This window comes from Ochotona curzoniae, unplaced genomic scaffold, assembly GCF_017591425.1.
Source record: "Ochotona curzoniae isolate NIBS_2020 unplaced genomic scaffold, NIBS_Ocur_1.0 scaffold_4701, whole genome shotgun sequence".
In the NCBI taxonomy this organism is placed as follows: Eukaryota; Metazoa; Chordata; class Mammalia; order Lagomorpha; family Ochotonidae; genus Ochotona; species Ochotona curzoniae.
The window spans coordinates 66990072-67007818 of NW_024467122.1; the positions used below are offsets into that span (position 1 = coordinate 66990072).

General features: G+C 42.0%; 1 protein-coding gene across 1 annotated transcript in view; it reads left to right on the top strand.

Moving 5' to 3' along the window:
• Positions 1–371: 371 nt before the first annotated feature.
• The window catches only part of TLN2 (talin 2), a 179278-nt gene continuing 161902 nt past the window's right edge, over positions 372–17747 (top strand). The window contains exons 1-6 of the mRNA XM_040968654.1: positions 372–545; positions 2160–2257; positions 3715–3844; positions 4553–4705; positions 7717–7859; positions 9621–9748. Coding sequence (XP_040824588.1) covers positions 410–545; positions 2160–2257; positions 3715–3844; positions 4553–4705; positions 7717–7859; positions 9621–9748 — 788 coding nt within the window. The 5' untranslated portion in view covers positions 372–409. The remainder of the gene's footprint in view (positions 546–2159; positions 2258–3714; positions 3845–4552; positions 4706–7716; positions 7860–9620; positions 9749–17747) is intronic.

Genomic DNA, 17747 nt, shown 5'->3' on the forward strand with positions numbered 1-17747 from the left:
TCTGGTCCTGGCTGCTCTACTGATCCAGCTCTCTGCTAATGCACCTGGGGAAGCACTGGATGACTACGCAATTACATGTGGCCATGGCACCCCTATGGAAAGCCTGGATGGAATTCCAGGCTCATGGATATGACCCGGCCCAACCTTGACCACTGATGCTATTTGGGAAATGGATCTATAGAATGAAACTCTATGTTTGCGTGAAATAAATATGTTAGAAGCCTTGGTGTTATTCTCCCAGTGTTCATGTGCACTATTAGAGTAACATGGGAAAATGTCAGAAAGAGCTCTTTTGATATTAAGTTGACTTGAGAGCTGAGCAGTACTCCTCCTCCCTCCATGACAAATTATTGTCTGCCTTTTTGTTTTCCAGAAGTTCTAAGTGAGACCCTTCTAATCATCAAAGAAAATGGTGGCCCTGTCTTTGAAGATTTGTGTCCGCCACTGTAATGTGGTGAAGACCATGCAGTTTGAACCATCCACAGCCGTGTATGATGCATGTCGGGTTATTCGGGAACGGGTCCCTGAGGCACAAACTGGGCAAGGTGAGTTGCTGGACATTCATCAACATCTTAAAATATGTTTCCAACTTCTTTACCTTTTAACTAAACAGAGGCTTGAGTGGTGCACTTGCCCATTAGTGTGCATGTTCTAAGTGGAATAATTTCTGAGATAGACATGCTTTGTTCCTGGGGTAAGGTGTGTGATGAGAATGACCCACCATGTCCACCTCTTGAGTTGCCATCATTGCCACACTCAGCACCTTGGCCCTAGCTTGCATCGCTTTCACACTCTGCACTTGGAGAGCCACGTCTGGATGTGTCAATAAATTTGCCCAGTAGCATGCCAACCAAGCTGTTCTTACAGGTGCATGGTTGTGTCTGTATGCTGAGCACTCATCAACCATGCATGAATACCTGCCACTACCATTAGCACCCAGAGCAAATTTCTGGTTCAAGCCCATAGACTATATACTTTGTCTTAAACCCTTTAAAAGGGGATGGGGAGGCATTTGTTTGATATTCAGTTCAACTACTGATCCCCAATAATCTGAGTTTAAACAAAAGCTATTTGGGTCATTTTATTTTGTCTTTTCTTTTGTCCTATCACTGCATTTCCTTCCTTCAATTAATTTTTTTTTCACTGACAGTTGGAAAATTGAGACAACTCCTAGTAGGACAAGCCATTAGTATCCACATGGGATGAAACCTACCTTCAAAAATTGCAAAGGTCAAAGTTACACCTCCTATCAGGAGTCATTGTAACTAGAAATGAGTCAATTTTGCATGAAACTCTTGAGGTCTTTTGTTTCAGTAGGGTTGTTTATAGATTCATAAAGCTATTTTTTAAATTTTTTTTTATTACCTGAACCACCAACCTTAGCCTTATTCCAAGATTCATTGGCCTCGTCATTTTGGGTGCCTTTTCTTTTCATTCATGATTTCTGAATTTTCCCTTGGCTGCTTTGCTGTACAGTTCTGGTGGAGGTGGGGACTGTAAAGACTTTGCAGCTGTTTTTTCTGAGAAACAGCAGGAGCTTAGACTCCGCCTCTGGGTCGCCTAGGTTTCTATGAATTATAATAAGGAAAGCCACAAGTCCTTGGTAGCACTTGATGCTGTTCCCCTTCTGCTATGTGCCCCTGCCCTTTGAACTTTCAAGGGTTCTCTGGGGTCCAAGAACTTAACCATCCAGGCTGGTTCATGATTTGGTAGTCTTGTGTGCAGGGGCTTCATCTTAAAATGATCTATACCTGCCTTGTGTAATGCTGTGCTGGGATAATGAAGGAATCCCTCTCATGTAATTCATCTCCCTGTGCCTCGGTGACTTTGAACTTAGGGTACACCTTCCTTAGCTTCTGTGGGGGGCCTTGCCTGATTTTACTAGCAAGGGATGAAGAACAAAGCCACCTCCTGATTGAGAGGGATAAGGAAACTTGATGTTTCCTTAAATTGGACACAGCAATGACATGTGGCTCTTTACAGGCTTGTGCCTCCTTTGTGGGTACTTCTACAGCTCGACTCTCGGTCCCACTAGGCTGATGTTAGAATGAAACCTCTGTCTCGAGAAGGGCTCCCACAGCCCTGCCAAGTCAGCAGGCTGAGTCCCTGATGGCTTCACCCCATTTTGTCTTCTCTGCTTCTTTCTTTTTATGTTCCAGCTTCAGATTATGGCCTGTTTCTTTCCGATGAAGATCCCAGGAAAGGGATATGGCTGGAAGCGGGCAGAACACTGGATTACTACATGTTACGAAATGGGGTATGCTACTGATTGCATTTCTTTCTTTTTTTTTTTCTCCTTGTCCCTGTTCCTCCTGTTTTTTCCAGCATTATGACTGTGTTTTGAGTCAAGGTCATCTTATTAAGATTTCCAATGTGGTATGTTTTATACAGTAAGGGCTGTCGTAACGATTACATCAACCCAAATCTTTAAAATCCACAGAGGGATTGCCACAGTTGGGGCTACATTGTGTGTGTGTGTGTGTGTGTGTGTGTGTGTGTGTGTGTGTGTGTGTGTGTTTCTTCTTCTTTTTTAAAAAATATTTTTCTAATGAGACATACTGACAATGTATGGTGCAGTTAGGTATTTTAGGATCCCATTGATTATTCAAGGCCCTGGAGTAAAGATCTGAGTCCTACAGGTTGAGGGCTTTTGCATCAGTCTATTTTATCAGGGCTCTCTTTTCCTAGGCTCTTCTGTTTATTCATCTGAAAAGCAGAGAGAGGGAAAAAGAGACTGTCCGTTTTCTGGTTCACTCCTCAAGTGCTTTCAACAGCTGTGACTGGGCCAGGCCAAAGCCAGAAGCCTAGAACTCAATCCAGCTCTCCTGTGTGGGTGACAGGGCCCCAAATTCTGGAGCTGTCACTTGGTTTTTCCCAGGATCTGCCTTAACAGGCATCAGGAATGGATCAGAGACTCAGGCACCCCCATATAGGAAGTAGGCATCCCGAGCATGGTCTTAATTGCTAGAGCAGTGCTGCTTCTTTTAAATCATTTCAGCTTGTTGCTGGGGCGTGGCAGTTGTGAGATATGACACAGCATATTCTCATAAGTATGTAGGAGTCATTCCTATGTCTGATGATGCAAAGTAAGAATATAGGAGAGAAAACAAAATATAATTATAAAGGTAGTTGGAGACAGAGTGGGAACCAGTGTTTTGTTTGTGAAGAAGAGACTTCAACTCTTAAATGTGAATTTAGTAACTTGTCAGAAGAGTTGCAGTATTGTAGGTCTCGTTATATATAGATTTAAAATTTAAGTAAAATTTTGACATACATTTAAAATTTTATATGTATGTAGGAACATTTGCTTGTGACTGTATAAAATCAATTTGGAGACACACACTGTGAGTTTCTTGCCTTTTCTGCTGCTGATGTTCATTACAACAGAGCATTCCCTCCCTGCTGTAGGACATATCCCACCTTCATTTACACAAAACTTAGTTTTTTGTTCATAATGAGCTATATGTGTAACTTCTTTGAGTGTAGTTGTATAATCAGATTTTTTTAAAAAAAAATCTTTCTGAATATAATGATTTAGCATCAGAAATTCTGCCTTAAAGTAGTGGCAACAGCCCCATGAAATATGAGAAAGACTTCAAATCTATTTTGAAAGAAAGACAGTGGGTTTGCTGGGAACTCACATTGTAAAGCAAAGGGCCTGACTTGGTTGCATATATACACCGAGTGTGATCCATGTGCGTGATTGTGCTCTAGGATATCCTGGAATATAAAAAGAAGCAGAGACCTCAGAAAATCCGCATGTTGGACGGATCCGTGAAGACGGTGATGGTGGACGATTCCAAGACTGTAGGCGAGCTGCTGGTCACCATTTGCAGCAGGATTGGTGAGTGTTTATTTGCCCTCCTTACACTTCCTGCTCAGCTTTAGTTGCAAGCTTCCTGTTCCCACTGCCAGGTGGGGTCTGGAAAATTCTGTATGTATCTTAGCACCCTGGGACCCTTCCCAGTCCCAAGAGAGCTAGTTCAGTCCCCTGATGTGCCAGTCTTCACTCTGGTGTTTTACACATGTGACCTCTGCCCAAGTCACAGATGAGAGCTTTTATATCCCTGTGTAACACTAAGGGATTTTTCTAATTGAAAGCCATGTTTTGAAATTGTGTCATTATACCTTACTCCCCATTGCTGGCCATGCCTACAATCCACCATCTCCCAGGTTGTTCCTTGGTTGGCGGTGTTTTGACTGACAGCTTTTCTTCCTGCAGTTTCTGTTAGTCTCCCTGGAGAGCAAGTCTACTCCCTTTATGCAAGAAGCCCTTCCAGTGTGGGAAGAATATGACCCTGCCCAGCCTTCATGCACAAGAAGCTCATCTCCCCAGTTGCTCCTTTTTGCCTATAGTGTTTCTGCCTCCCATATGATCTCCTCTTTGTTGCCATTTCTTAAAAATTTGTCAAGAGATTTGGGTGTAAAGATGCCAGGAGTAGCCCAAGAACCATGAATATAGCCAGAGTGATTTGGTATGGTGGTTACCTCTTTCTCTCCATTGCTGCCCTACATACAGCATTTTGAATGAACTCCTTATTTCCATTGCCAGGAATAACCAACTATGAAGAGTACTCTTTAATTCAAGAAACTATGGAAGAGAAGAAAGAAGAAGGGACAGGCACACTTAAAAAAGACAGGACGCTGTTACGAGACGAGAGAAAAATGGAGAAGTTGAAGGCCAAGCTCCACACAGATGATGATTGTAAGTGAAAAGGAAGCTTGGCTCAGGATGTGGCCTTGTTGAGCCTGCCTCTCCCACTATGTGTAGGAGCCAGGGAAGGTTTTTGTTCTGTGTGTGTTTTGGCTTCTGTCACTAAAACATAGATTTCAAAGGATATAAAATGTAGCTATAACACCATCTCCCAGCTAAAAAAAAAAATAATCCCTTAGGGCCCAACATAGTAGCCTAATGCCTGAAGTCCTCACCTTGCACGTACCGGGATCCCATATGGGCGCTGGGATCCTATATGGGTGCTGGTTCTAATCCTGGCAGCCCCGATTCCCATCCAGCTCCCTACTTGTGGCCTGGGAAAGTGGTCAAAGTCAGCCCAAAGCCTTGGGACCCTGTGCCCCGGCATGGGAGACCCAGAGAAAGCTCCTGGCTTTAGATAGGCTCAACTCTGGGCAATGCGGCTGCCTGGGAAATGAATCATTGGATGGAAGATCTTCCTGACTCTATCTCCTTCTCTCTGTATATCTGACTTTGCAATAAAAATAACTAAAATCTTAAAAAAAAAAGAGTAAAGTGCATGGAAGATCTCCCCCTTGATTCTCTCTCTCTCTCTCTCTCTGCCTTTCAAATAAATAAAATTAAAATAATAATAATAATCCCTTAGTGTCAAATACATAAATTTTGTTCACAGTTTCTCCATTAACTTCTAAAATTTTTTAAAATTATTTTTAAGATTTATTTATTTAATTTTTGAAAGTCAGCATTACAAAGAGATTTTTTTCATCTGCTGATTCACTCCCAGATGGCCACAATGGCTGGTGCTGGACCAGGCCAACGCCAGGAACTTCATTAGTATCTCCCACATGGAGGGCAAGGGCCCTTGTCTTTGGGCCATCTTCCACTGGTTTTCCCAGGCCACTGGCAGGGAGCTATGTAAAAGTGGAGCAGCCAGGACACAAACCTGTGCCATGTGAGAAGCTGACATCCCAGGTGGGGCTTTATCTACACTGTACCACAACGCTGGCCCCTGTTAAAAATAATTTTGGTATTTTGAACTGCGACCTTAAATGATTATCTATGATAGGTAAACTGAGGAGAGTCCATTTCCATACCTTTTATTTTCTTATCATTGTGTGCATGTGTGAGTGTGTGTGTGTGTGTGTGTGTGTGTGACTCCAGATTGTAAATGGCATCCCCTTTTCTGCACTGCAGATTTTGTGGATTGCATACCCATGGCATCATTTAACATGTTCCTTCGTTCCTTTAATTTATGGAACTTTAGATATGGAACCTTAACTAGATTGAAGGTTATCTATTTGAATTTTATCTTTTTCTAAAAGTAATTATTTATTAATTACTTGAAAGCCAAAGTGACAGAGAGAGAGACAGTAAGATCTTCCATTCATTGATAAACTTCTTAGATGTCCGCAACTGCCAGGACTATATCAGGCCAAAGCCAAAAGTCAGCACCTTCAACTGGGTCTTCCACATGGACAACAGGAATCGAAGCACTTGAGACATCTTCCATTGCTTTCCCAGGTGCATTAGCAGGGATCTGGGTTGGAAGTAGAACAACTGGGACTCCAACCAGCACTCTGATTTGGGATGCTGATATTACAGGCAGCAGATTAACCCATTGCAGCAGAACACTGGCCCTTCTCTGTGTGTTTAGATAAAAATTCCACAGTGGCAGTATGTACTTCAATGGGGGAGTTGTTTCTGGTTGCCGTTTGGCACAAATGAGAGAAGGGCAATATTAGCCATTGATGATTATGGCATAGATATAAAATTTCCTAAGCAGGTCAGCATGGTGATACAATTCTTGTACAAAAAAGTCATCCTCTATAGCCCCACAGTGACTCTATGGAAAGGTTATTGTCTAGTCATAGGTGCACCCACCATGTACACCTTGCTGCCTAGGCCTCCGCTCAGAGAGCCTTGGTTTGTTACAATGCTCCTAGACCTTTCTGGCTCATGGTCTTTCCTCACTGCCACCCAGGGTGACACCATGACTGTCGTTATTTTAACAACTCTTTCCTGGGCATGTCCACTTCCCTGACCCTTTCTTCACTCTCTGTTATTTCTGCCCTGTTTGGTTTCCAATTGAACCCAGAGAAGTCCTTCATGTGTGCACTGGGAGGAAAATGGGATACACACTGTGTGCTGCAGTTGCTAATAGCTTAGTGAGGCTGGGCAGAAGCACTCTTCCACAGCCTTGAGGTTGGGCCTGGAGAGGAGTGGGAGTGGAGCTGTGCAATGTGCAGAGGCTTGTGACCAGCTCCCAGGCATTTAGGTGTGAGGACAACATTAATGGCTGGGCCTTTGTATTCTCTCTTCCCTCTTCCCTCCCTTACTTTTTTCCTTTTTTCCCTCTCTCTTACTTGGGTCATAGGTGACTCGTTCTGCCCCATATCTAGAATTGACTTCACTTGATGAGACTGAAGTCTCTGTACTTATTTTGGTAAGATTATTTATTAGAATGAGAGAGAGAGAGAGAGATTCCGTCTACTGATTTACTCCTAAAATGCTTGCAATAGCTAGCAATGGGAACTCCACCTGGTCTCCCAATAGGTGGCAGGGACTCAGGCATTTGGGAGATCATCTGCTGCCTTCCCAGGTGCAGTAGCAGGAAGCTGAATTGGAAGCAGAAGAGCTAGGACTTAAACCAGTACTCTAAAATGGCATGGGAACATCGCTAGCAGTGAGTTTGCCCCCTGTGCCACAACACCTCTTCCCTAAAATATCTGTTGCTGAATTCAAGAACAATACTGTTTACAGCACAAGACACCAATGACTTTATTCTCTCTCCTGCCCTACCCCCAAGGAGGGGGATGTTACAAATTCATTGTAGGCTTTAGCCAACTGTAGAAATGACTGGAATTTGTCCCCTTCACTTCTCTGTTTGATCATTCTTAATTGAAAAGTGCAGTCCTGATGTAAGCAGTTGCCTTAACTATCTCTGCATCTGCTGTTTGGTTAAATTGTCTTTAATTGAGAGGGAACATGAGCACAGTTCTTTCATGTGTCTTGTTGTGTTGCAGTAAATTGGCTGGATCACAGCCGAACATTCAGAGAGCAAGGAGTAGATGAAAACGAGACGCTGCTGCTTAGGCGGAAGTTCTTTTACTCTGATCAGAACGTGGATTCCAGAGATCCCGTGCAGCTGAATTTGCTCTATGTTCAGGTATGGTACTTTCTGCTCAAACACTGAGCTGGGGGACATCTCAGCAGGATGTGCTTGGCTGTGGCTTGTGGTCCAGCTCTGGCTCCTGACACATTTATAATGTTCAGTTTGTAGTGGGCACTGCTCAGGGCTTCATTGTGTGTGTGTGTGTGTGTGTGTATGCTGTAGATCTCTAGTGGGCAACACAGAACCTTTTTTGTATTCTCTGTGGCTTCTCAGTTCAGGGCCCATAGCCAGTGCTGTCCCTCTCTGCCTAGCCTTGGGAGACAGTTGTGTGACATTTAACTGGTTTACCATTACAAATACACTAAAGCTTTATTGGCTGGCATTTTAGAATGCAAGAAAATATTGGTCAGAAAATCAGTATTACTCGTTAACTGCCAGATAAGCTCTCAGGAAACCTCAATAGCAAAAGCCTTTATGTTTAACTATTTGCTGAACCCTAGACAAGTCATTTACTATGTCTGAATTGCAGTTTGTCCCTGGGAAAGACATGGAGTGTGCCCACAGTTATCCCAAGATTTCTGGTTGCTCAAGGAAACAGCATCCCTCTTTTACCCATCCTGCCATTTTTCTTTCCTCCTCCTTCTTCCCTCCCATGCTCCCTCTCTCCTTGCTTTCCATCCACCATTCTTTCATCCATACATCTGCCCTCTCCTTCCCTTCCTTCCACTCATCTGTTCATCCATCCATCCATCTCCTCTTTCCCTCTGTCTTTCCCTTCCTCATTCCGTTGTTTCCTCTTCTCCTCCTCTGACTTCTCCTATCATTTGTCTGTCTGCTATAAAAATAATGCAGGACCAGCAAACTGTAGCCATGCCCCCTTCCTGCATGTAAAAATAATGCTATTAGAACAACTCATTCATCTCAGTGTTTCCTGTTGGTGCCTGCTGTATAATTGTTGGTGTGTGTTCCATGGCTACTCTCAACTTGTAGTTGTTGAGTCCAGAAGTAGCAGCACAGACTCCATGGCTCACCATGTCTGAAGCATTTTATCCTGTGGCCTTTCTGAGGCCAAATTTGCTGACCCCTGAATTTGCAAGTGGAAGAATAACATAGAGTGTGAGCTGAGGTGGAGTGAGGCCAGAGGAAGGGGGATACCCAGACAGTGACTCAGAGTGTGCATTTCAGGGTGATCTGAGTTAGAGTGAGAAATTGTGGGAAGAAGAGGGATGATTAACCCCAGCAGGGAGGCATTGGGAACAGGGAGAAGGACATCTTCAAGCTCCACATTTAAGAACTGTGCATTTGCCTCTCTTGTATTCTAAGAATCCTTGCTTCCCTGTGTATATTCATATGTCTTTCTCTTTAATTAGGTTGATCTTTTGGGAGACAAGTGTTGGGTTGTTTTTGCCACTAGGTGTTTTTTTTCCCATTAACTTTGCTATTTGTAAGCCTATACCATCCATCCATTGGGGCTGTTTTGGCCCCTCTGAGTCTGGTAATTTCATAAAATTTTCCATTTCCTTTTTGTTTCTGTCATGGCTTGTGCCTTCCTAGCTTACTGTCAAGTTCTGCTTTTGATAAACCAGAATCCCTCTTCTTTGCTTCCCTTCTGTAGGCCTTTGGACTAGAGGCTTATTTTCCTTTTGCCTTAATTCTGCCATATTCCGCTCAGCTGTAGCATTCTGAGTGGGTTTCTGTGGGGTGGGTGGCACCTTTTTGAGCTGTGTGGAGAACTGGTAACGCTGCACAGGAGTGTATCCTTGAGGACAGATATGCCCCCAAGTCCCTGATGCTTCTTCTCCTCTTGTGTTTCAGGCTCGAGATGACATCCTAAATGGCTCCCACCCTGTCTCTTTCGAGAAAGCATGTGAATTTGGTGGATTCCAAGCCCAGATACAATTTGGACCTCATGTGGAACATAAACACAAGCCTGGATTCTTGGAGTAAATTATCTTTCTTTCTTTTTTCCTTCTCCTGTTCTTGTTTTTTTTTTTTTTTCCACGTGTTCATGTATTTATTTGTCAAGATTTCTTTTTTGAAAGAGTTACAAAAAGAGAGATTAATTTTCCAAAATGGCCACAACTGCTACGGCTGAGCTAGACCAAATCCAAAAGCCTGGAACTTCATTCAGGTCTCTGATGTGGATGGCAGGAGCTCAGGTACTTGGGCTGTCTTCCTCTGCTTTCTCAAGCTCATTATCAGGGAGCTAGATCACAAGCGGTATAGCCAGGATTCAAACCAGTGTTCATGTAGGATACAAACATTGTAGGTTGTGGTTCAGCCCACTGTATCCACAACACTGGCCCCTTGTTTTAGAGCTTGATACTGCCTTAAGTTCAGTCAGCTGGAGATTGTTAGCTTGTACTTGACTGAGTCCGTGACCAAGTGTATGAACCTTGGTAAAGGCAAGCATTCCCAGAAATGCACTGTGGAGGGCATTGTCAGGGTCATGTCTTTCAAGCACTGTTTGTCTCCTGTCCTGGTATACCCCAAGTGTTGAGGAGCTCACTTCCTTTGTCTGCTGTAATCTCTACCCATTGGAAATCCCTCCTTAGTGTTAGAGCAAATTCTGTCCCCTTTCACTTGTTCTTCTGTTTATTTTAGTGACAGCGTATTTTTTTGATGTTGCTGTTGTTATTTTGCAAGTGTCATGGGGAAATACCTAGTCTACTCTCCACCCATTTGGCCTTAAATTCTCTATTATCAAGATTATGCATGGGGATTTTTTTTCCTGGTTCCCAACTCCATGATTCAGGAGAAGGCCTCACCCTGTGGAGTCACTGGGGCTGCACAGAATATGGATGTTAGAACCAGGTTGGTGGGAGATGCCCAGCTGGAGGCTCAGGTGTACCTCCTGTCTGTCGTGACTCTTCCAAGGGCTTGATCACATCCAGGTAATACTCCTTTCCCTTGTGTTGAGGTGCCAACACAAGGCACCCTCTTTCCCTTCTATTGATATGTTCCATCATGTAATCTTGGAATAAGAAAAAAGAAATCACCTCAGAAACTTGGAGGATCTCTTGTGTCAGTGATGTGCTCTTACCCGAGAGAGGTTTGGAAGTGGAGCCTGGGTGTGGGTGTCTCCTGCCCGTGGGAGGGACTGAGCTCTGGATGGCCACTGATAGGGGAACATCTGAACTCTTCTGTAGCATGTGCTACCCAGCATGAGATGTGCTGGGTGGGTCATCTGTTGTACTGATTCCAGTTGCCTTTAGGGAAAGGTGTAAGGAAAGGGAGAGGTCTTCTGACTTTTTACGTGGCTCTAGCATTTTACAAAGCCTTCCTACCTCCTGGCTAAGCTGCCCCTTTGGTTGGCTTTTTAGCATGCAGCAGAATTAGGAATGTACTTAAAAATGTCAATACAAGGTCCTTGGCACTCTTTCCTAGTGTCCTCAGTGGCACCAGCTGGTTCCTGGTGCATGTTACTGAATTGCTGACATCTTGTGTCAAGATTACAATCTAATATCAGTCCATTGACATTGATCTTCTTAGCAACATATACTGCAGTTTATGGTTCTCCTAACTGCACCATATTCTTACCTCAGTACAAATGTACTTCTCTTAATAAACTGAGATAGTGAAAGTTAAGCAATTCTATTGAATCAGTTTTGTTTTTCCGAGATTATATAGTAAAGCTCATGATACATTCAGATTCCAAATTAAAATAAGCTTATTATGCCTGGTAGCAATGATTTCTTTTTTCTTCTGAATTTGATTTACTTTTTAATTAGACCAAATCTAATCTAGGTAATGAGACATTTTAATTTAATGTAGATATTTAATTGTGTGTGCTTGCTTAGAGATGGTACAGGTAAAATTTCCTAAGGAGATATGAGTTTCCTCTTAATTAAAACAAAATAGCGATGCCACCTTGCCCTGCTTTGCAAGTTGTATAATTTCTTCTGGATTTTGCCTGGGATATCCTGGTGACTCACTGAACTGTTTTGTTCTCTGGAAGTCTTGCTCCATTGGGTTTTCATGTGGGTCATCCAATCCAACAATGGAAAGGTTAAAAAAAAAAGTAGTAATAAGGGGTACATATTTATTGCAGCAGTTAAGACACTGCTTGGGATGCCCGCATCCCATATTGGGGTCTCTAAGTTCAACTCCTGGATCTGCTTCCTTTTTCAGTTTCCTGCAAAAACCTAGATTGAGTCTGAGCTCCTAGCTTTGGCATGTGCCAGCCCTAGCCTTAGGGCAATTGGGGATTGAGCCAGTTGATGGAAGGTCTCTGCATTTCAAATAATTTGAAAGATGTAGCAGAGCCAGACGGAAGATATAATCACCAAAGTTTCAGTGACATAGGTTCTAATAAGGTACACAAGGATGTGTTTAGCAAGTGTATTGGTTTTAATCTTTACAAAATGCATTTACTTTTTTTTTTTTTTTTTTAAGATTTACCTTATTTTTATTGGAAAGGCGGATATACAGAAAGGGAGAGACAGAGAGGAAGATCTTCTATCCGATGTTTCACTCCCCAAGTGATTGCAACAGCTGGAGCTGAGCCAATCCAAAGCCAGGAGCCCGGAGCTCTTCCAGGTCTGTCCCATGCGGGTGTAGGGTCCCAAAGCTTTGTGCCATCCTTGACTGCTTTCCCAGGCCACAAGCAGGGAGCTGGACTGGAAGCAGGGCTGCGGGATTAGAACCAACGACCATGTGGGATCCCAGGTATGCAAGGCGAGGACTTTAGCCACTACACTATCGCACCGGGCCCATAAATGCATTTACTTTTGAAGTTCTGTAAAACATTAATATTTTTATGAGATTTTCTTTCATCTTTCTTTTTTTTTAAGATTTATTTATTTTTATTACAAAGTCAGATATACAGAGAGGAGGAGAGACAGAGAGGAAGATCTTCCATCCGATGAATCACGCCCCAAGTGAGCGCAACAGCTGGTGCTGTGCTGATCTGGAGCCAGGATCCAGCAACTTCCTCCAGGTCTCCCACACGGGTGCAGGGTCCCAAAGCTTTGGGCCATCCTCAACTGCTTTCCCAGGCCACAAGCAGGGAGCTGGAAGGAAAGTGAAGTTGCTGGGATTAGAATCAGCAATATGGGATCCTGGTGCTTTCAAGGTGAGGACCTTAGCTGCTAGGCCATGGCACCAGGCCCTCTTTCAACTTTCTTTAGCATCTTTAGTGATTACTGGAATCAATACTATCTTAGTGAAGAAATTCCTTTAGAATAATGAAAAACACTCAAAAAGAGTTTTGAGAAATTTAGGGTTATTTAATATACCCTTCTACTTCGTAGATGGGAGAAATAGGTGCTAGAGACCATGACAGATATGAAGCATAACACTGTCTAGAACTAGAAGCCAGAAAAAAGCCAGGTCTCTTGAATTAGGTCTGATGTGTCTCTAAGAGGAATGTTTTATTGGGGCATAAAATGGAGATAATACATAATTTAATAACAGGTATTTACTTTATGTTCCTCCGTGTTCAGCAGATGCTTGCAGAAAACATGCCCTGTGTTCTTTAACTCACTGAGGATGTGCATGTGTGTCCTGTTGTGCCAGACAGAGGGAAGACAGAAGGGAGCTATTACTTATCAGTTCCTTGCCATCTGTGAATCTGTAGCCTGTGTGGCCGGCAATCCTGTGGCCTGGTTATTGTGGAGAGCCAAATCACAGCTCTGATCATTTCAACACAGTCCGTCCTTTTCAATAAGTTTTCAGTGCAGAATGGTCTGGGTGGCTGTGGGGTCACTGGAACTGTTCCTAGAGGGATGGGAAGAGTGTAGGGCACAAAGCAATGTTGAGGACATCATGGAAAGCTCATTCTAAAGGAAAGTCTTCCAAACAGCAGCAATAACAAACCCCATGAATGGTTCCTTTCAGGGGTCTCAAACAGTTGGTAGAAAACTGAAAGTGACAAGAACCAAGTCCTTCTGTGGACCTTACAGTGCTGGGATGTTGAGGATTACTAAAAAAAACTTAAAACCTTGAGTAAAAAACTGATAAAACTGGAGGGAACTCTAGACAATGGACACAGAATGTTCATTGCCAAATGTGTTCATTTTAGGCTTAGTGCATCTGAAATGTTTCAAAATAAATCTGTTGGGAAAATGTTAAAGATGGCCCAAGAAAATACAAACAGATTTTATATGGAAATGGGGGAAACTAGACTTGACCTTTAGTAAGATTTTAATTACTGTTTGAGACAAAGAGCCGTAGACTTTTTAACTTAGGTTAAAGGTAGGAGTGATTCATAAAGGGTAAATTGTGGGAACAGAGCTGCAGCTTGGTCCATGCAATCCAGAGTAAGGCAAATATTTTCTATATATATTCAGCAACATATCAAATACAAGTGAATCAAATCCAGCACTTGCACTTTCTCATATTGAATTAAAAGTATTGTAAAGTCAATGTTTGTACTATTTCTCGGAGTCACACTTAAAATTGTAGGACAGAAAAAAGCTTTAAGTTAATTCACTGAAAATGATGCACCCATAAATTACTTAAAGAAATCAAAGCCGGGGGAACTCCTTTTAATGTGACACAAAGTAAACCTTAAAGAAAATCAAGTATGAGTCAAGATTAAAGATGAAGGGTGGACATAGTAGCCCAGTGAAAGATGGCACTACTGGCATGCCGTATGGTTGCTGGTTCAAATCCTGGCTGATTTACTTCTGATCCAACTCCCTGCTAATGGCCTGAGAAAGATGACTCAAGTGTTTGGACCCTTGCCACTCACTTGGAAAACCCTGGGGGAGTTCCTGGAGCCTGGCTTTGGCTTGGCTCAGTCCTGGCTGTTACAGCCATTTGGGGATTGAACTAGCTGCAGAAAGACTTCTCTCTCCCTGCATCTTTCCCATTCTCTCTGTAACTGTGCCATTCAAATAAGAAAATGCATCTTTCAAAAACTGTAAAGATAGCTATAATGCAAAAAGGATGGTTTTTGGAGGATGAGATCATAACTTAAGCCTGTATATGCAGCTACCAGTACCTAAGTACATAAAGGAAAAAAATAATAAAGCAGTATAACAAAAATTCAAGATGTACTAGTTTAGTGAACTAATTCTACATACCTCCCAAACGAGTAATTGGCAGAACATGATCAACAGTTGAAAGACACTGTTTAATAGCAAGTAATGAAGTGGAAAACCACAGAGACTTTGTAAAACTGAAGTCTAATTCTCTGAAATAATTAGTCAATTTACATATACCCTAAGAAATTTTGAGAAAGGAAAAACCAAGAGGAAAAGACAAAAAATATTCAGCAATCTCATTGGAACAGAACTGCAGTTAAGGATTTTCAAAAGCATTAAGAGAAGTAGTGAAAACTGAAACCCTCCCTTCACACTGAGAAAAGGGAAAAGTTTACACGAAGTAGGTTGTTACACAATCTGAATAGATCTATCCTCTGAAAAGAAGTTAACTTGTCAGTTTAAAGTGCAGCAATTAAAAAAAAATAGCCTAGGTTCTTTTCAGAAGACAAATAGAAAAGTTAAGCTCCTCAGCTCTATATTCAGCTAGCAGCACTGTTAACCTGTCTTGACTAATAAACGATATTGATAACCAGTATAAGAGTTAAAAATCCAATTTTAGCCACATTCCTTTTAATGGTTAGAAGGTTGTATATTCCCAGGGCTTCAAGTTCACACAATACTGGATAAGCTATCAAGTACAGTGGGAAAGGAAAAATAAATAAATAACTTCAACTTGCAAAAACAAAATTACCATTTCTGCAGAGGGTTTGAAGCTATATAAATAATCTATTCGATATATAGAGACACTTATTAGAATTAACCACAGCTTAAAAAAAATGTCTATAGGAAAAAGATCAATGTCTTTAGTAAGCAATATTCTCAAACATAATAAAACAAAGTGTAAGTGAAAAAAAGGATAACTTTTATGTTCTGAACTAAAAGTATTAGTTCAGCTAAGAAGGAAGCTAAACAGTCCACAATGTCTAACCAATAAAATGATAAAAGTATATAAGTATTTTGAAGAACATAAAGAAAGCCTGAAAAAATGGAATGATTGGCTGTGTGAATGACTAGGAACCTTTTTTAAAAAAAATTATTTATTTTTATTGCAAAGGCAGATTTACAGAGAGAAGCCACCCAAGTGGGTGCAACTACATGAACTGAGCTGATCTGGAATCTGGAGCCAGGAGCTTCTTCTAGTCTCCCACGCAGGTGCAGGGTCCCACGGCTTCAAGCCATCCTCTACTGCTTTCCCAAGCCACAGTCAGGAAGCTGGATGGGAAGTGGAACTGCTGGGACACAAACTGACAGCCATATGGGATCCAGGTACATGCAAGGCAAGGATTTAGCCACTAGGCTATTGTGCTGGGCCTTAAATAAGAAACCTATTTCATGTGAAACAGTTCTACCTCAACTTTCTTTTGGTTTCCATTTCATTCCTGTCAAAATTTCACTTGAGTAATTTGAAAAGTAGTTTTCAATATGGGTATCTCAATAAAGCTGATAAAAAAACCTCAAGAGTGGCCAGGGCTAATTGATGATGAGTAGAAGGATTTTTATAACCATCAAAAAAAAATTTTTTTAGGGCCCAGCGTGGTGGCACAGTGGCTAAGGTCCTCGCCTTGCACGCCCGGGATCCCATATTGGTGCCAGTTCTATCCCGGCAGCCCCTCTTCCCTTCCAGCTCCCTGCCTGTGGCCCGGGAAAGCAGCAGAGGACGGCCCAGGGCCTTGGGACCCTGCACCCGCATGGGAGACCCGGAAGAGTCTCCTGGCTTCGGATCGGCTTAGCATCGGCCATTGCGCTCACTTGGGGAGTGAATCATTGGACGGAAGATCTTCCTCTCTGTCTCTCCTCTCTGTATATCTGCCTTTCCAATAAAAAAAATATATATAATAAAAATAAATCTTAAAAAAAATTTTTTAAACATAGGTAAACCTTGTTGTGATGCATTGACAAAGTAGGTCAAATTATTAAAATTATTTTTAAAGCAAAATATATCATCATGTGAAGAGTAAAGCCCAGATTAGAAAAAAAAATTATGTTTGCAATGCATACTACCAAAGACAAGTTAACATAAACAGGTAATTGTTGAAAAGGAAAAACTCCCAGAAAAATAACATGAGGCATTGTATACAGGAGAAATTTCAGTTGACTTTTAAAAATGTGAAAAGATAATCAGTCTTGTAAGTAATTCAGAAAGTACAAGATTAATAAGGGCATTGTGTTTTATGGTCATTACAGAGGCATGGGTGAAAATGTAGGAAACACCAACCTACTTTATTTCATAATCGCAATTTGTACTTAAAATATTCAGAGCAAGAGGTGCAGCATGCATTATTATAAAAGAAGAAGACATTAAAATAGCCGTGGAAACCATCTTCAAGAAAGGCTTCTCCCAAGAGATCAGGGAGCAAGGAGGGACTTCAGTGAGACCTGTTGTCTGCTTCATCTGTAGGACAGGTGGCAGTCTTAAGAAAAATGTGGTAACACTCATTTCTCCTCGGCACTGTGTCTACTGGAGTGCTTTGAAAAACCTCATGGAAAAATGAAATTACATTTATTTTGGTTCATGAACAGTTTTCTGATCATAACCATTTGCTGTGGCCTTTTGAAAGCACTCTGTTATAAGTTATGGTTCATAGAATTCTCCATAATTTGAAATAGCTGACCACTACCATTTCTTTAAAAAAAAAAAAGAAAGAAAGACATTTGCAGTAGTCTAGGCTTGAATGCCTTGAGGTGTGGTATGTAACGTGTTAGATACCCTAAGTTAGTAGATGTTGAAAGCCAGAGAAAAAGTTCCATTTACCTGTGTTATGATAAGAAATGAGCCAGTGTCAGGTACTCACAGGCAGGTCCCTGGTGGAGATCTCTCTTATCCTTGATCATTGTTGCTCCTTTGTTCTGTTGGCTAGTGCTTAGAAGTCTTCTACTGGGCAAACAAAGCAAGCCAGGCCGTGGCTATTTGTTGTGAAAGAATTTAGAGCAGACTTGGAAAATTTCCCCCACA